A 20,618-nucleotide genomic window follows, 5' to 3' on the forward strand; every position below is an offset into this window, starting at 1 on the left:
AACAGTTTCTTCTCTGGGGCTTCAAATGTCAGAGTTGGTCTACACATAGAAAGTAAAGTAGAAGGTAAATAGATTATGTGGAAAAATCAAGAATACTGATGTCAGGAACATCCATTCCCACAGTATCTGATCCTGCCTAAGTTGACAGAGGCCTGCCTGGTCTGGGTTTATGAACTCACAGGAAAGCTGAATGAAATGATCTGGAAAGAGGCTGTCCCACTGACTACTGCCTTAGAGACACCAAGGAAAAGCTGGAAAAGCATGCCATAAACACAGTTGAAGGTTAAAAATGTTAGCCTCTCCCTTCAAAAATAAGTGTAACTTAAGGGCACCTAAGGATAATTTTATAGTGTTTTATAGACTCTTAACCTGTAACTGTGAATGGTGAACACACAGCGCTCTGTGTGTGTGTGTGTGTGTGTGTGTGTGTGTGTGCACACTTGTGCTTCTGAAACACGGTAGAACCAAAAGTTAGATTTTAATATAACTCATTTTAAAAAGAGAGAAGAAGATGAGACTTTTTCCTCATCAATTTTGAGTTTAAAAAAATACAAGAAAGCACAACCTCAATACTATTATACCACTCAGTAGTATTTTCAATGCTCAGCTACAGAAAAATAGCACCAAAAACACTGGGCTATCTGAAGAAAGAGTATATTTGTTCCTAACTTCTGGACATTATTTCATCTTGCATTTCACTATATTTATTATCAAAATGGCAATATTTTCACTCTTCTTGAGAAGGAAGAAAGGAATTCATCTGATCAAATAGCACCAAATAGTAGAAAACCATGTCTAATGATTGAAGTAAAATCACGTTGTCTAAATATTTCTGAGAACACGGATAAATAAGTTAGAATCTGAATTATTTCTCAAGTTTCTGGAATTCTAATTCATAACACCAATTCTAATCTTCCATTTTCCTCACACTTCCTATTATTTTCCTTAGACAAAACTTTACTTCTTTTTTTGAGTAGAAACATTCATGAAGACACAAGCTCTCAAAGTTAACATTGAGTAATCTTTCTTTTCTTTCCTTCTTTCCTTCATTTTCTTTCTTTCCTTCCTTCCTTCTCTTTCTTTCTTTTCTTCTTTCCTTCCTTCCTTCTCTCCCTTTCTCTCTTTCTTTCTCCATAGTAGTCAGTTAAGAACCTACTAGGACCTCTGTAGTTGTGACTGGTCAGGAATTAAATGAGAAGGAACTGAAATCTGGCCAGGTCTGGCATGACAGTAGACTAAACAAACCTCTTTTATTGATAAGAAGGGATGGAGGCTGTTTTGCAGGGCAAGGTAGAGACCAGTGTTTTGTGTCTTAAGGCTTGGCTGTGGGAAGAGTTAGGAAAGCCATGGTCCGTTTTCTGAGGGGAACACAGGCCCTTCAGAGCCTGCTCTAAAGATCCATTAGTTCCCAAGACCTATATGCTTGTAAGTGTGGGCAAGTAGTAAATGCCCCTCTCCCGGGGGGTAGTTCATGAAGAACACTCCTGAAGTGTTTACATTTAGAGTTACACAACTGGAAGTTTTTGTTCAGAGCATGAATTAATAATGTACATGTACTTAATATTACAGAGCATGTAATTAATAATAAGGCAGACACGGCGAATGAAATCAGGCAACAGCTGATTAGTAACACATCAAGTAGACCACACACTCTTCTTAATTTTACCAAAGGGTAAATCTTTGGTAAATCCTTCCTGACAAATCCACCACTGCACATACTCTCCTAACTCTCAGGGGAGGCAGACGTGCTGGTTCAAGAATTCTTGGATGTCTTTCCTCACTGAACATATACACAACCCAGGTCTGAATCTGGAGAAATAGTTTACACAATCATCAAAAGAAATCTTGCAATATCTGGCAAATGTACTGCATGGACGTTATGGTCCATATTTCAATGGAAAAATGACTTTTTAATTCAGATGAATCATGAGGATTCCAGGAACCCCAGAACACTAGAGTAATAACAATTCAAGTCTCTATTTCTAGATAGAATTTGCTACTTTGGAAAATATCCTGGAAAATATTTATTTGGTCAGAAATATCATCATAGTTTCATTCAGGGTTAGAAAATGCTCCCTCCCCCCATTATTTGCTCATTTGAAAAGAATCTACCTGTACTATGATAAAGTGTATCAGGATATCCAGTAACTGATAGATAATTCAATATTGGTATTTTCTTCTCTCTCTCTCTCTCTCTTTTTTTTTTAACAAGCAAAAACAGTAACTGAATGAATCATTTGTGGGGGAGATTTTTCTAGGAAAGTATTCAGGCATCAGTTCCTTTTAATACAATGCTTATGTAATTAAATGTGAGTCAGTAAACGTTACAAAAGTAATAGCAGTTTGTGGCAAATTATTATTTAGAAAATATGCACCCTTAATAACAAGTTAAGGTGAATATTATCTAACTTTCATAAAAACTAAAGGATGCAAAAGGTGAGGATATAAAGAGTCAAACACAGGGAAAACTTTTGGAATTAGCAACTTATTTCCTAATAATTTCTGTAAGGTGGTCTGAATATTAGGAATTACCAAAAGGACTAGACTAGAAGCATTTAATTTTACCAAAAATAGATTCTCTGTAGAGCCCCTTAACCTCAAAGCAATAATAGCAAATGATTCCTGAAAGATATTTAAAAATAATTTTATTTTATTTTTATTTTTATTTTTTTTTATTTATTTGACAGAGAGAGATCACAAGTAGGCAGAGAGGCAGGCAGAGAGAGAGGAGGAAGCAGGCTCCCCACGGAGCAGAGAGCCCGATGCGGGGCTCGATCGCAGGACCCTGAGATCATGACCTGAGCCGAAGGCAGCGGCTTAATCCACTAAGCCACCCAGGCGTCCCTTAAAAATAATTTTAAAACTTTAGTAAAGTTCTTAAATTTTGAAAATTCCATAAGACCCAAATTATTTTTAAAAAAATGTATCATCATTTATATCCTGTGACTGCAAGGACAGCACTGTCTTAAATTCTGCTTCATTTTCTTCTTTGACTTCAGCTCCTTTATTTCAGGGAAAAAACATTCTCCTCAGTCATTTGCAAGAGTATTATGTTTAATCTGGCCATATTGATTAATTTTCAACAGTCTATTTATAGTGTGAAAATATGTCTTTTCTCTGTCAAAAACAGTGTGGGAAAAGACAGCAAAAGCGCACAGGAAACTGAAAATATGCTTCCACCACAGATGAACAGAGGATTAATCATATATAAAGATTCTCAGCAACCAATAAGCAGCTCAACAGAAAAAAGATAGGCAATTCAACCACAGGTGAAATACAAATGGCCAATAAATATATGAAAAGTTGTTTATCCTCCAATAAGGAAATAATATTTAAACACAGAAATTTTTCACCTATCAAATTAGTAAACAAAACAAAACCTTTAAAAATACTGATAAAAATCTATTGTCAGGAAGAATCTAAGGCAGTAGAAACTTTCATACTCTACTTCTCAAGGTTACAAATTTAAACTTTTACAAGTTTTTGAAAACCCCTTTGGCAAAAATTGTATATATTCTTCAGTCCATTTGGCTTCTAAGAAGATAACTTACTAAATACACTCAACAAATGTTGACCGGAAAACCTACTAACACTTTTACAAATGAACAACAAAAACATAAGTATGCTTATTTCAGCTATGTTTAAAATAAAAGAAATGAAAACAAACTAATCAATAGGAGAGATTAAGAAAATTAATATATATCACTGCACTATAACACCAGGAAGCTTTTACAAAGACATATATACTGTATCTATTTGTTTGTACATTGGCCATTTATGCAAGCTCCATAAGGGCAGAGAATTTATGTAATTTTGTATGCTTCCGCACTCCAGAGTTATAAATCTAAAAGTGTTAATTGACCAGGACACAAACGTGGAACCGTGACCAGGTTTTTATAACAATTCTGCAACTTACACTACTGTCACGAATATATTGGTCAAGTTTTATGCATCATTTTCTTTCAAAAGACAAGTATAAAGATAAAAGTCTGCTCTCTTTTCAACAAACTGGATATAAACAAGTTCAAGAACAACAGCTTGTGCTGAAAATGCATCTTACTTGCATCAGGAGCCATCCTGTGAAAGCCTAGTGGCCTTTAGGTTGTATAACTTTCACATAAAAGTAGATTATCTCCCTCAGTCCCTTAGATAATCTTTCCTGATTGCAATGTGGGAGAAAGAAGTGAAAAAATGCTTCTCGTTCTTCTTTGGCTTCATTCCCAAAGGACAGTCTGAAGGGAAAGATACTAATTCCCATTTCAAATTATGTCTGGAAGGCTTGTAAATTACACAATTTAAATTTGCAAGAATATAAAAAAAATTACCTAGCTTTCACCCTGGACTTTTCTAAGTAGGGCATATTTTGAACTAGGATGATTTTTCCAAACACAGAAATTTACTATTATTGAAGTAGATTTCTTCACTTTATAGCCTATGAATCAAGATATCTTGACTTCTCAATTCTATTTAACCTAGAACACGTTCTAGTTGTGTTTTCATTAGCTTCCTTTGTTAGAGTTACTTTAACAAGACCATCTAAGAATGGACACTAATAATGGTATTTGAAATTTGTAGTCTCTTGAAGAAAAATAATATGTCAATTCTCAATTTGCCAGAAGTATGGAAATAAGGAAAACGAAATATTAACATGTCAATTGAATTGGTCAAAACAAGTTATCATAATAAAAGCACCCTTGTATACTCAGCTTTAACACTTGATCTAAATGCCTTTCCCCATATCCAGTCTATCAATTGCTTAAGATAAATAAAAGGCCAGTTTTGGAGGGGTGGGGCTTAATTAAAACCTCAAGGAAGGAAATTTGTGAATTTTCTAAATATAATTTCTTCTTGGATTGAGACCTTGATATACCCACTTGCATACCATCCTTTTAAAAGATAATTAAATAGAATGCAACAGATAATACATTAAGGATTAAAAGTTCCTTTCCTAAAAAAAGTTAAATTCATCTTCAGGCAGTTCTTGTTGTATACCTCACCATGCCAGCTAAAACCTGTGTGTGTGTGTGTGTGTGTGTGTGTGTGTGTATACACACATTGGGATGGTGGCCTCACTCTGCATGGTTCTGTGGGACCTGTCTTCAGGATGCAATTCCAATATGCATGCATTTCAGTTAACATGCTACCTATGTGGTGCGTGCTGACTGTATTCTGTTCTATTCTCAACCTGCCTTTTCAATTTCCTAGAAAAACCTATGGGTTTTCTGCAGTTCAACAGGTTGGATTCTGAGCTAAACTCTGACTTGATTATTCTCACACAGTCAATGCAAATAATTGTCTGATGTCAACCTATTAGTATTATGTTGGTTTGTAAAGATGGGGAAGCATATTCCTACTGTCAGGTAGAATTAGTACCTACCTCAAAGCCAGGACTCACAGGAGACTGAAACATGAAGTTGGAAGAGCAAAAAACAGGCAAAGGTGCAGAATAAAGGGGAAAAAAGACAAGAAAATGATGTTATTTGAAGAAAGCAAGGCACGTTATCAGTAATGTTTTATATAGATGTATTTTTAAGCAAAATATTACACTAATTAGCCTTTAGGGCCACAGAGACATCTGAGTTGGAAACCACTTTTTAACATTTAAATGGAATTATGACATTAAGCCAAGACCGCAGAAGCACAGTTTACAATTGTGAGTTGGGAGAGGTGAAAAAAAACCCTACTTGTTAAGATGTCAGTGATGAAAGACAGCTCCTTCACCTTGTTGAAAATAAATTATCAAAATGAAGCATTTTTGACCTTTACGGGAAAGATTAGATTTTCTTCACAATAATTCATCCTCTCAATGGGAAAAGAATGAAAAAGGTCATCAAAGTAATCAAATGTTACATAGTTGTTATCTGCCTGCCAGCAAGAATAACCTGATGAGTAATTGGTATTAGTTAGTGGTTTACAAACCTGGAAAGTCCAACAGTGGGTTAAAGTTTTAATGAGAGAAATACGCCTACAGTGCATTCTTTGCTCATCTTAAAAGTCTTTGCTGCATATCATTGTTTTCTGTCTGATTTCATTCAAGGTTGAAGTATAATTCAAAAATAGAAAGGTTACATTTATTCTTTGGGAGGGAGACAAACCATAAATGACTCTTAATCTCACAAAACAAACTGGGGGTTGCTGGGGGGAGGTGGGGTTGGGAGAGAGGGAGGGGGTTATGGACATTGGGGAGGGTATGTGCTATGGTGAGTGCTGTGAAGTGTGTAAACCTGGTGATTCACAGGGGGATAAAAATACATTATATGTTTATTAAAAAAAAAAAATTGGAAGGGGAGGCGAACCATAAGAGACTATGGACTCTGAAAAACAACCTGAGGGTTTTGAAGGGTCGGGGTGGGAGGTTGGGGGAACAGGTGGTGGGTAATAGGGAGGGCACGTATTGCATGGAGCACTGGGTGTTGTGCAAAAACAATGAATACTGTTACGCTGAAAAAAATAAATTAATTAAAAAAAATAGAAAGGTTATTCTAAAAAATTATTTTTTTTTTGTTTTTAAAGACTTTATTTACTTATTTGATGGACAGAGATCACAAGTAGGCAGAGAGGCAGGCAGAGAGAGAGGAGGAAGCAGGCTCCCTGCTGAGCAGAGAGCCCCATGCGGGGCTTGATCCCAGGACCCTAGGATCATGACCTGAGCTGAAGGCAGAGGCTTAACCCACTGAGCCACCCAGGTGCCCTAAAAAATTGTTTTAAGAGGAATATCAATGAAAAATAAAAGAAACTTGGTTAAGTAGACTTACATATCCTGTATTTACACTGAATATTTCGTTTTCATCCCAAATCAAAACTAAAATACAGCTGTCTCTTTTTCTTAACAAAAAGGCATGGCCATTGTTTTCTGAACCCTGATATCCTATTCAACAATCAGAGACATTGGAAAGTAGTGGACATTTATATTGAGGTTCAGCCAAGATTTACTGTTACCCAGTAATACCTGCTATATTTCTAGATTGACATGAAGAACTCAAGGTTAATAACTGCTCGTTTGAACAGATCCAAACAGACTTCTGGGGATGTTAGGGAAGAAGACCTTCCTCTGCCTTATGGTCCTTCTAGCTGGACTTAGAAGCGAATTGACATGAGAGAGATTCACAGGAGAAAATAAAATTTGTTAGGAATACATATGGAAAAATCCACACAGACTTGAAATTTCAAAAACAGTGAGGAAACATGAAGCCTATATGAGCTAATGAAGGGGGTAGAGTCTGAGGATATGTAAGGGAAGAAGGTCTTTGGGAAGAAGGTTTTAACAAGAAGGTGAAGGGAGATGTCTGGAAAAATAAAGCTGCCCTATTATGCAGGTAAGTTCCTTAGGTAAAGGGGAGTCTCTATTAATAGCTCTTTTCCTGTTACAGGCTCTCTTTTCCAATGTAAATTTAGGCAGTTGTGGGGGAGGCCAAGCTTTTTCTGCATCTGCTGGGTTTTGATTGCTTTTAACTCAAAATAATCTTTATGCCAAAGTGGCCCATCTTGGGACAGCCTGCCCTGGGTCCCTACAAGATAGAATTATAACCCTGTTTGTGTGTACTTTTATGGAACATTTTCATACAGAGATGGCAAAGCTTTCTTTTTGGGAGAGGAACTCAGTCAATTTTCTCAATTTCCAAAATAAGGTATTATCCTTATGCTCATCAACATGTCTGATATGTAAAGTTCATGATTTTCTTCTCATTTGTAAGCGCTGAATACCTTTACTCAGGGCTCTCATCAGCATTCAGTTTTGGCTGAATGCTATTCAGCTCATGATATTTGAAGATGATCTATGCAACATATGTTCACTTATTCCTCTAAGTTACTGTTTCTCAAGGTGCATTCTGCCCCCCAGTAGGATATTCCTAGGTTTTATGAGAAAAAGAGATTCCATATTTGAGTTAATATAGGAACACTGATTTCATTATTCCAAGACTTCTGAGACCCATAATTGTTCTTAATAAATATTACAATGTCCAATACATGAATGAACTGAGAAGGACTTCCCAGTATTGTCTGATCAGGAAATTTTTTTTTTTTTTTTTTTTTTTTTTTTTTGGGCAGAGTATTTGGTAGGACCATTACTTTAAAGAAAAAGTTGGGGGGAACACATAGCTCTTTCTACTTTGTTATCAAGGTAGAATCACCACAAATGTATGATGATAAAGATAAAAGATAAAGAGAGCTGCCTATTTCTTTAGTAGTTGGCTGTAATGTTATATATAGAACTAAATAATGGAGAAATATTCCATGTTCATGGATTGGAAAACTTAATATTGTAAAGATGTCAGTTCTTCTCAACTTGATTCTATAGATTTGATGCAATCCCAATCAAAATCCTAGCAAGTTATTTTATGGACATCAACAAAGTAATTCTAAACTTTAGGAGGAAAGGAAAAAGATCCAGAATAGCCAACATAAATTAAAGGAGAAGAACATTATCGGAGGACTAAGGACTGATGTTACTTGACTTCAAGTCTTTCTATAAAACTACAATTATCAAGACAGTGTGGTACTAGTGAAAGAAGAGACAAGTAAGATCAATGGATCAGATTAATGAGCCCCAAAATAGTCCTTCATAAATAGAGTCACCTGATCTTGGACAAAAAAAAAAAAGGCAATACAATGTACAAAAATAATTTCCTCAACAAATGGTGTTCAAACAACCAAACTTCACATGCAAAAAAAAAAAAAATAATAATAATAATAAAAAATCTAGACACATACCTTACACACTCCAGAAAAATTTAACTTTAAATGGATCATAGACCTTAACGTAAAACACAAGACTATAACATTCTTAGAAGATAACATAGGATAAAACTTACAGGACTTTGGATATGGTGGTACCTTTTGAGATATAACACCAAAGGCACAATTCATGAAAGAAACAACTGATAATTTGCACCTCATTAAAATTAAAAACTTCTGCTCTGCAAAAGACATTTTCAGGAGAAGTAAAAGACAAGTCACAGACTGGGAGAACATATTTGCAAAACGTTTGCAAAAGACGCATCTAATAAAAGATCATTACCTAAAATATACAAAAAACTCTAAAAACTCAACAATAAGAAAACAAACAACTTAATTTTAAAAATGGGCTAAAAACCTTAACAGACACCTCACCAAAAAAGATATAAGCAGGGGTACCTGGCTGGTTCAGTCAGTAGAGCATGAGACTCTAGATTGTGGGGTTGTAAGTTCGAGACCCATGCTGGGCATCGAGATCACTTAAAAATCTTCAAAAAACAAAAAAAAGAAGACACAAGCAGATAGCAAATAAGCATATGAAAAGAAGCTCCACATCATATGTTATCAAGAAAATGTAAATTTAAACAATGAAATACAATCATACACCTATCAGAATGGCCAAAATCCAGAACAGTGACAATACCTAATGCTAATAAGGATGTGGACCAACAGGAACTCTCATCCATTGCTGGTAGGAATGCAAAATGGTACAGTCACTCTGGAACACTGTTTGATGGTTTCTTATAAAACTTAACATACTCTTTTCTTATGATCTATTAATCAAGCTTTTTGATGCATACTCAAAAGAGTTAAAACTTACATCAACACAAAAACCTATATATGGATGTTTATAGTAGCCTTATTCATAATTGCTGAAATGTAGAAGCTACCAAGATGTCCTGTGTCCAGTGCATGGATAAGTAAACTGTGGATACCTAGACAATGGAATATTATTCCATGCTAAAAGGAAAGAGTTGTCAGGCTAAGAAAAGACATGGAGGAAACTTCAATGCATCTTACTAAGTAAAAGAACCCAGTATGGAAAGAGTACAGACTACATGATTCCAACTATATGACTTTCTGGAAAAGGCTAAACTATGGAGAAAATAAAAGGAACACTGGTTGGCAGAAATCAGGTGAACATGAAGAGGGAAGAATATGTGGAACACAGAGGACTTTTAGGTCAGTGAAAATACTTTATATAATATCATAATGATGAACAGACAATTACACATTTGCCCAAACTCAAAGAATGTACAGCAAGATCGAACTCTCAGGTGGAACTTTGTTGGTGATTATGATGTGTTAGAGTAGACTCATCAGTATTAAAAAAAGTACCACTCTGACAAGTGATGCTGATAATGGGAGGGGCAACGCATGTGCGGGGCCAGGTAGTATATGAGAAATCTCTGTATCTTCCTTTCAATTTTGCTGAGAACCTAAAACTGCTCTAATAATGAAGTCTAAAAAATTAAAAAGCAAGAAACAAAAGAAAATGCTTGTACATATCTTTCTATAGAAAGACACATATAGAAAGATATGTGTCTATATACTTTTCTGTTGAATATAAACCTAGGAGTAGAACTATGGAGTCACATGATACACATATGTCCAGCTTTAGAAGATAAAGGCCAACCATTGTCCAAAGCTGTTGAACCAATTATATCCACATAGTAGTAGTATATGTGAGTTCCAGTTCCTTCGTATCTTCATCAATACTTGCTATTATTGGTTTTTGTTTTTGTTTTTTTTTCAGTGTTAGACATTCTGGTGTGGAACTATTTCACTGTTGATTTAACTTTTATATTTTTAAAGATTTTTATCCACTTATTTGAGACAGATAGAGATAGCAACAGAGAGCACAGGAGTGGGTAGGAGAGAGAGAAGCAGGCTCTGCAGTGAGTAGGAAGCCTGACATGGGGCTTGATCCCAGGGCCTGGGACCAGGACCCGAGCTGAAGGCAGATGCTTAACCGAATGAGCCACCCAGGTGCCCCTTGATTTAATTTTAGACTCCTTGATAACTAATGAAGTACATTATTGCCTGTGCTCTTTTATAAAGTGCTGTTCAAATATTTTTTGCCTGTATCTTAAATGGAGTTGTCTCTCTTCTAAATTTTTGTAGATGTTCTTTATATATTCTGGATATGAGTCTTTTATAAGATAGATAACTTGAAAAGATCTTTTCCCATTCAGTGACTTGCTTTCCACTCAATGGTATTTTTTTGCTGAAAACAGTTTCTTAATTTTAATGATCTCCAATTTTTCACTCTTTTCCTTTTGACAACAGTAATTTGAGTCTTATTTAAAAAAGCTTTCCAACCCCAATTTCTTGTAGATATTCTTCTATGTTATCTCCTTGAAGCTCCCAATCTACCTTGAATTAATCTTGTATATAGTGTAAGGTAGGGTCAAGATTCATGTATTCCATATAGATAACCAATTGGTCCCAGAAATATGTGTTGAAAAGACCATCTTTTCTCACAGAAGTGATATCCTTGTCAGAAATCAGTTGGCTAACACATACATACAGGTAGTTTCTAAACTCTCTTTATTCTATTTGATTGGTTTATTGTCTGTTCTTGTATAATACCACCTTGTTTTTGAATACTTAAGCCTTGTGCAATACTACATTGTCTTAACTGTGACTTTATAATATGGAAATTCTCCAGCATGGTTCTACCTCAGGGGTTCTTAGCCTCAGTACAACTGGCATTTGGGGCCAGATAGTTGTTTGTTGTGGGGGCATGTCGGGTATATTGACCTCTCGGTGACTTCCTTCCTTCTGAGACATTGGTACCTCAAATCCTGATTGCTTTGGTAGCTCTTGGGTACCTTCAAGTATTATTTTGTTCTCTTTTCTTCTGTTATATTTTATTCAGCTTTTATAATTGTCCCTTGTAGGACACTGATGAGATATAAATAAACTTCTTCATAGTCCTGAATGAGATCAACTTTTAGTCTAAGTCTTGTAAAACATGGTTTCAATTGGTTTTGACTTTTCCCAAATACCACAAGAACATTTGTAAATTCAAACAAAAAGATGAAAAAAAATGAGTAAAACAGACAGAAATGACAAGATCATCTACTCCTGACTTCTACGATTTTCTTAAAAGCATATAAAATGGATATAATCTTAATAAGTATACTTATATATAATGGTAGAATATATTAATGTATCCTACTTAAGAACCTGTTTAGTTTTTCTCATTTCCTTCTAATACTGGTGATGGTTTACTAAAAGGGATATACCCCTGTTGAGTTGTTATGCCATAAATTGACTGCACTTTGGGTCTTCCTAAAAGATGGACTGCCTCATGGTTGTTATAATGAACACAGTTTACTGCCAAAATTGGTGACAGACAGAGCCTGTCATATGATCTATGTTGTTATACTTTTTTTTTAATCTTAGCAGTAATATGAAAATCTGAGATTCAATTCATGTGTCAAAAATTAATAAATTAATAGAATTACCAGTGTCTTCATCTGTATGTGAAATGATGATTTTATAGTCAAAATAAGCCATCAACAATGGACAGGAAAAATCATTTTCTTATGTTGGAGAGGAAAATCTATACACTTGTCATGGCATAATTGCAACATGGATGAATAATGGAATTAATAAGCAATGCTGTAATGCCATCTTTTTATCTTGGTCATTGTCTTTTTCAGAAATGGAAAAATATCTTTTATTGTATCTATAACTAAAAGGTTTTATTATTATTGCCATAATATTACTTTTGATTAGGCATTTATTATAAATTTTAAATTGTAATTACTGACCTTTCATGTCTTGCCCAGGGATAAAGAAGGACATAATCACTGTACTCCAAAATGCCTGGGTAGGGCAGGGTGGTTTTGTCCCTACATAAAGTAGCTAAGGCATGACCATGACCCAAGACAACCAGAAAATATGTGCCCTCTCAAAATGGGCCAGTGTTGGCTTCCTTTCTCAGGTACTGGATAAAAGAAGAGATAAACAGGTATACCATAAGGGCACAAAGAGCTTTGATACATGTAAAACGTGACTTTTCAAATAGTGTCACAAATATTATTTCCAAATTCATTTCTCATTTGGTTACCTGCTGGGCATTTTATAGTACGTCATGAAAATTTACGATCTTTCAAAGTATTTTATGGCTCCAGTATTTTCTCACCTCACAAATTTCTGAGTTGGTCACAATCTTATAAGCCTCTTTGACAGACATGGTTAAAATCGGATTTTAAAAAATACATTAAGAAAACATTTTAAGCATTCTACTCTAAGAATTTCCATTCAGCAATAAAGCACTAATGAATTTCAAGATTTTGTATAAAATATAGCTTGGGGCGCCTGGGTGGCTCAGTGGGTTAAGCCGCTGCCTTCGGCTCAGGTCATGGTCTCAGGGTCCTGGGATCGAGTCCCGCATCAGGCTCTCTGCTCAGCAGGGAGCCTGCTTCCCTCTCTCTCTCTCTCTCTCTCTGCCTGCCTCTCTGCCTACTTGTGATCTCTCTCTGCCAAATAAATAAATAAAATCTTTAAAAAAAAAATAGAATAAAATAAAATAAAATATAGCTTGTAATCAAGTAATTCAAATGATGAAATAATTATTTAATTTGGTTAAATAAAGCAATTAAATAATTTGATTTAAAAACCCATGTTAAAGACTATAGTTATGTAACCTAAATTATATTTACATATAAATTATATATATTTATAAATATATACATGCATATAATTTAAATATGTAATTCAATTTATACTTATAAAATCTAAATTGTGTATGTAATGTTCTATATTATTTATATGGCTGTATGTGTATGTATATGTATAAATGTGATAGATGTATATGTATATATTATAAAAAGTTAACACAGATCTAAAAGAAGGGTAATCATCTAGATTCTAGTCTATTCTAAGAACAAATGGCTTTAGAGCTTTAGATTTCTTGTGGGATGTTAGATAAAATTTTAAGAACTTTTCTTGGTAAAACTAAAAATAATATATAATTAATTTACAATTTTGCTTCTTAAACTTATTTTTAAGTATTCTATAAGCATTGTTTCAGTGACTGACTTAAAAGCAAGAGTAGCTGCTATAACGTGAAAAATCACTACCTATAAAAATTAAAACTAAATCAAAGAATTTCAGAATTGGGAAGCTGACATGAATTATTTGAAAAAGTAAATAGTTTGTTGTTGTTGTTGTTGTTTTTTTGAAAAAGTAAATAGTTTTTGATTTAAGCATCTTCCAATTAGACTATCACTAGTTTCCATTAATGCAACATTTACAGGATAATATCACACACATACATTTTGAATAGTTACCAAACATAACACATTCTTCTAGTTAATGGCAGGATTAAGTACTTGCCTTGCCTCAACAGGTTTCCTTCATGAAAGACAAACTGAAAACACAACAAGGTCTCAAAAGAAAGTCTTGGGAAGACAGACTATGACATTTTCCCATTTACCAAAATGAGCATTCATTCACCACATATTTGGGTGATATGTCTGGTTTATGCTGTAACAAAATTTAAATGATATAAAGATCACAATAAAACATTTTCCAAACAAGGGACTCATTGATACACCTTTTTTAGAGATGTCTTCAAAATTTATTGCCTCTCTCCACTCCAAGAAGGATGAATTTAACCTTAGTGTTGTAATAATTTTTAATGTTTTCCTTTAATTCATTTTTACAATAGCTAGATTATAAAAAGTCTTTGTAATATTCTTTGGGGCACATGGAGAAAATACAAGAAATTTAATGTCTCACACTGTTAGCTTATGTTCTTATTTTAAATAATTCACATAATTACCACAATTTTTACTTGGTTTTGAATGTTTGGAAAAATCCAATTTAACTGTCTTAAAAAAGAATATTTAAGTGATATCCATACGATAAGTATTTTTAGAGCTAATGGAAATATTTAAAGTATTCAAGTCCAATTTTTCTCTCAGCATTTGTCAATCAGTGTTACCCTGACAATATCCCAAAATGTATGCTAGTGATGCCAAGACATTAAAGACTTTCCTCTTTTCATAAGAGCAAATTTAAAATTTTCTCCCAGAATAAATATTCAGCTACGTCACAAAGCACTCTACTCATCTTCGGAGAAGAACTTCTTTTATCTCTGGTTTCTAAATTCCAACAAACTATGCTTTGCAATAGTCACACATGAATTTGTGCTGCTCTGGCCTGATGACCACGATGAAACCTCACATATCTCTAATTGCAGGAGGCTCACAGATAAAAGCAAACTCAAAGCTGTTGGATATTTGATGAAGCACTGACCAACCTACAGCACAGGTCCTGAAGAAACCTAGTCATTAACACCCTGGCTGTGTCCTCCCTCCCAGGGCCCTGTCTTGATTGACACTGTTATCACACTGTCCCACAGATTCTCATGTAAAAAGGATAAATGGATAAACAGGAGGCTGTACCAGGAGGGGCTCATCAGGGGCGCTGGTGGAGAGCTCAGCAGACGCTGTACGGACGGTGCTGAGCCCAGTGAGGGAAACGTTGGAAAGCCTTCTTCTCCTCACGCCACTGCAATTGTTGGGGATTTTAAATGCACATCTCTTATGGTAATTTAGACCGCATCCTGGAAAGAGAAAGTAAAAAATGATTTCTGTTCAACCATAAATTAAAAGCTCTTCTAGTATTAAATTATGCATTTTTAAAAAATAGTTTCTAGTATTAGTAACTAGTAATTAGTAACTAGTTTACTAGTTACTAGTTACTAGTTAGTAAACTAGTTAGTTAGTAACTAGTAAAAATAGTTACTGTTTCTTGAGGCTATTTGGAAATTCAAATTTTCTCTTGAGCTTTTTCTGATCTCTTTTCACATTTTGTAAATAGGGTGGGTTTGAATTCTGATTCTATTGAACAAGCTCAGCATCTACTCTAGTTACCATTTTTTAAAAAATGTTCTTTGATAGAATGGACTTGGGTTCTGAGGGATCTAGCAACAAAAACCCAGAGGGATCACCTGAGGCGCATTTTTAACTGCCACAAGTTTTAATGTGAGTGGATACATAAAGGAAAGTTAATCAGAGTGCATCACACTTTTGAACTACATTGATTTGAATCCCGGATTCACAATTTTTTGTCCATACGACCTTGCAAACCTCAGTTTTGCTGTCAATAGAATAGGTCTAATAACTATGTAGAATTAAGACAATATGTAGAATAACTTACATGGTAGTTTCCACAAGGTAGATAATTAGGAAGGCACCACTTTCTTTTCAATATTCCCACTATTCATTGTTCACATGAGAAACAGGGGTACAAGCTCATCTGCCACTCTATAGCTGAATGACCTTGCATGGTTTGATGAGCCTCCTAAATCTCTGCTCATTTCAACAAACATTTATTGAATGTCTACTAATCCAAATTCTAATTGAAGATGCAGATATTATTTTTAGTTTGTTGCCAAAATACCACAAAAGAAACATAGCTACAAAATATGGGGGAAATGGTATGAGTGTCAAGTTTCCCAGATCAGAGCAAATACGCTGAAGACAGGAAATGTAAAGAAATGACCAGAACAGAATCCATGCACCCCAAAATCGAAAGATTTTGATCTTTCTTTCTGATGGAAAGAAGACATTATTGTAGAGGGCACAATGTAAGCAGATAGCTCTTATGTTCCCACATGTGATCGACTTGACTGGGGAAGGAAAGACCTTACCTTCACATTTAAGGCCTTGACGCACCAACCCCCACAGCATTTCTCCACAGTGATCACAGAAAGCTGGAGCTCTGTATGAATGAACAAAAAGAGCGTGGGGACGAATCTGGAAGTCTTCAAAGGTGGCAGAAGCTGTAGAAATAGTAAGATCGGAAAAATAAGTCAAATGGATACTCTGATCTGTAGGTCATTTGCATACAGGATAATTAATATGCAAGTATGGATATAACGCTCTGGGCAAAGTCAGGAAAAATAAGATGCAACGGTGTTTGGCGTTAGCAGCCAGATTCCATTCTTCCCACCCCCAGCTTTACCACTGGTGGCATGGCATAGCCTCTCTCCCCTCTTCCTACAAGTCAAAGTCTCAGGGCACTTTGAGAATAGGTAAAATGTGGAAGAAAGCATGAATCAAAGGCCGGTTCAATCAGATTTACAAATATCAGATGTCACTTTAAAATATTTTGCTTTTTCTTCCCCAGAAAGGCAATCAGAAATACTAATGAAAAAAAAATTTGGTGGACTGAATTTGACAGATCAGAAGGTGGGACAGTTGAATATGACCGTGAAAAGCTACATGAGAAGAGTGGGGCCCCACTGGAAGACAGATGAGAAATCTGAGTGTCTTCTTCTTGGGGAGATAGGGTTGTTTGAACTCTTAGGCAATATAAACAACCATTTATTATGGCCTAAAAATAACTAAGCAGCTTCTTCAAGAATATGTAAGAGGGCTTAAATACACACTCTGGTGAATTTACTCTTTGAGAAATACACTTAAGCATCGTGTTGATGATGTGGGGTACTTTTTGTTATTGGTTATTGCTACTTACCGTATATGGTACTTCTGCAAAGTACTAAATTTCATTACTCTTTTAAGTTATATTTTTCCAAATATTTTTTATGGTGTTTCAAAAGTAGTTTATGGTTTTTATTGTTGTTCAAGTCAAGAAAGATACAGAGAATTCAAAGTTAAAGACCACCCACCTTCCTAAAATTCTAATGGGCAGGGGGTATATCTTTCTGGATTTATTTGCATATGTAGGTTAATGCTGAGCTTACCCACAACAGTCTAGAGAGAGCTGACATGGGAGGGAGAAGAGCTGGATGCAGCTTTGCTGTTATTCAAGTGACGCCTCACTTAATCATCATGAGCCTCAGTTTCCCAGACATAAAAAGAGATCTGGCTGATGGTAACTTCTCCAAGCCCTAAAAGTTTACACTTCCATTAAAGTTAGGACCATGTGCACTTGATTTCATGAGGTTTTATTCAAAGAGAACTTGGGAGGAAAACTTAGGCCTTAAATATATTGTTCTACTCTGCCTCTCTTCTTTCTGGTTGCCGTCTTGCCTTACTTTTTCAAGACACCTCTGTTAAGCACCTTCAGTGTTGTCAATGGTACAAATGGGGATAAAGATCTAATGATGAGTAAGACATCTCTACAGAGCCTACCCAAGTAGCAAGAAAGATAGGTTAAAAACAAACAATCCCCCTCCCCGATAATAAGTATTAAATGACTCCCAAGTTTCAGAGAAACAATAAAATGTGGCCTACAATACTAAAGAGAACTAAAACTACAACCCATAGATGTTCTGGCTCCCAAATCACTGTCCTTCTCATCATGCCAGTGTTACATTTTATCTTCCCTATCTCCACCCAAAGAGTTATGCCCAATAGCCCCAGGCTGTGGGGAATAAATATTCGCAGTCTTTCCACTGCTGCCTTGGAGAGCAGGCTATAGGCTAACAAATCACTCACTGAGTGTACTTCGGAAGTGCTTACCTTGTTAACTCAGATATGAAGGTGTCATAGAGTGCATACTGAAAATGTAGGCCATTCACCTCTGCTAGGTAGGTGTCCAAAATTATGAGGACAACTCTGAGGGTATCACGTCCCTCAGGGCAAGTGATAATAGAACGTTCAGGAAAGTGAATCACTTCCAGCAGAAAGAATATTACTGATGGTTCACAGGACCATCAACCGGACCGTAATAGAAGAGTAAAAAAATTTTAATGGGTTGATTGTTCTTTGAGTCTTGAATAAAAGCACTTTATTCTAAATTAATGTGCTTTATTGTTGAAAATCAGCTTATTAAAAATATGACTTTTACTCAGATAAATAACATGAATAATTAGGATTTCTTGAGCTCTTAATATATATTGAATATTACACTAAGAGATTTAAGTATGGGAAGAAGCAGCTGACCAAAAAACCACCAACAACCACGTACCAACACTGTCTACATGAAGTTCTGACTAGTGTTAATATTCTTTATAAAAAGGATATCAACTGAAATAAGTTTGAGAAATTGCATACTATGTTTCTCACATCAAGATTTACAATACTATAGTCAATGCCTATCAGTAAAGGAGCATGATTTGGGTACCAATCATCTACTTTTGTGGTTTGGTCAAAACACATCTAATTTGGGGATGGTAAATTCCCTTTAAAACTGAGCTCTCTTACTTACAGATAAAATTTGTTTTTAAAATATCAAAGAAAATACTCTGTGCAGATCAAGTTAACTCCTTACCTCTTCTTTTCCCCTCCCCCTAAAAAAGTCACCCTTCAGGACCAAACAACTATGATGATACTATAATACCAATTAGTTAGTCATTATTGTAGTTTTCAAAATAAGGAACATTAGTATTTGAGAAAACGAATACTAAGCTGTGCACTCAGATATTTTTGAATTAATCAGAAAAAATATAAATAATTTACCTGAAGATTTTCAATGACCACACTCCTCCACCCCCCAACCCCATTTATGTCAGGTAAGTTTGTTTTTTCACTTTTTGAAGGGGATTAACATTCATAAGCAGTTAGCACCCTTGACTTATGTTTAAATGCCATTTTCTAAAGTTCAATTTTAATATTCTCCTGTTAATTTTAGAATAATTAAATACATTTTTAAAATAAAACTACCAAGTGTGGGGAGGTTTTACATCCATTTGAAATCAAAGCACAACATCCATTCATTATGAATTTACCTGTTCTGCACCCTGGGGGAAATCAGCATTAGCTGAGTGTATGCATGCCATCTCGCCTAATCACAAAATTGCACTTCAGAGATAATCACTTAGCACAGGAAAACAAAGTGAATGCTGTAATTCCATTTCACTTAAGTTTTGGAATCAAAATGGACAGATAAGAGTACGAATATTAAAGTGTCTAGAGACTCCAAGAGAGGAACAATGTGCTATCTGTCAGTTTGTCATAATCAATCAACCGACCTAAATTAAAAGCATGTGACAGGGCTACAAACTAAGCACAATGGGTCCCTTATACTGGTATTTGTGTCTCTTTGATTTGCTCTATTCAAAGTCTATTGTTACACACCAGTGTGCAGGAGAGGAGAAAATGACATGCTTTCCTTAGTCACTGAGCATTTGAAACAGGTAATTGAGCCAAAAACTCTAAAATAATCAGTAGTTCTTTTAAGATTCATTATGAATTGTTGCACAAAATGGAATAAACTGTTTGGTTAGCAGTACAGAAGAAATGAGCCTTCTGAGGCAAAATAAATAATCTCTGGAGGTCAAAATTATTTGCATAATGAAATAAAATAATGTCAGCTCCTCCATGATTTTCAGTAATTTTTTTTAATTGATAATTTTGGCAATTTGGGAGAACCATTAACTCTTTTTTTTATTATTTAAAGATTTTATTTTATTTATTTGACAGAGAGAGAGAGAGAGAGAGAGACAGCTAGAGAGGGAACATAAGCATGGGGAGTGCAAAAGGGAGAAGCCGGCTTCCAGCTGAGCAGGGAGCTCAATGAGATGTGGGGCTTGATCCCAGGGTCCTTGACCTGAACCCAAGGCAGATGCTTAATGACTGAGCCACTCAGGCACCCCAGAAACATTAACCCTTCCTGACATCAACAATTTGGGACAGATATAAGAGAAAAAGTTAACACATTGCAAGTATCATCTCTTTCCATTTTTCACAAACAATCTATGAAGTAGATATTAGCATCCCTACTTTACAAATGAGAAAACTGAATGTCAGAGAAATTAAGGAGCCGTCCTAGGTGAAATAGGATCTTGATTCACACCTGAACCATACAAATTCTTTAAGCTGCTCTGGATCAAATTATCATATTTCTCTGACCATTAAAAACACTATGGATTATAAACTGCATCTTTATTTTATTAATCACTAAAAAAGATTTTTTTAAACTCGCAATTAAATATAACATACTAACCTGAC

General features: G+C 35.2%; 1 protein-coding gene across 2 annotated transcripts in view; it reads right to left on the bottom strand.

The window, feature by feature from the left end:
- Positions 1 to 20,618, bottom strand: part of PRKD1 (protein kinase D1) — a 331,651-nt gene that overhangs the window by 70,372 nt on the left and 240,661 nt on the right. The window contains exons 3-5 of one of the 2 annotated variants that reach the window (XM_046009920.1): positions 16,412 to 16,543; positions 15,162 to 15,322; positions 5,378 to 5,401 (exon numbers count right to left, since the gene is read on the bottom strand). In XM_046009920.1, the coding sequence (XP_045865876.1) occupies positions 5,378 to 5,401; positions 15,162 to 15,322; positions 16,412 to 16,543 (317 nt within the window). The remainder of the gene's footprint in view (positions 1 to 5,377; positions 5,402 to 15,161; positions 15,323 to 16,411; positions 16,544 to 20,618) is intronic. The other variant, XM_046009921.1, reaches the window with a different exon arrangement.

This window comes from Meles meles, chromosome 6, assembly GCF_922984935.1.
Source record: "Meles meles chromosome 6, mMelMel3.1 paternal haplotype, whole genome shotgun sequence".
Taxonomy (NCBI): domain Eukaryota; kingdom Metazoa; phylum Chordata; class Mammalia; order Carnivora; family Mustelidae; genus Meles; species Meles meles.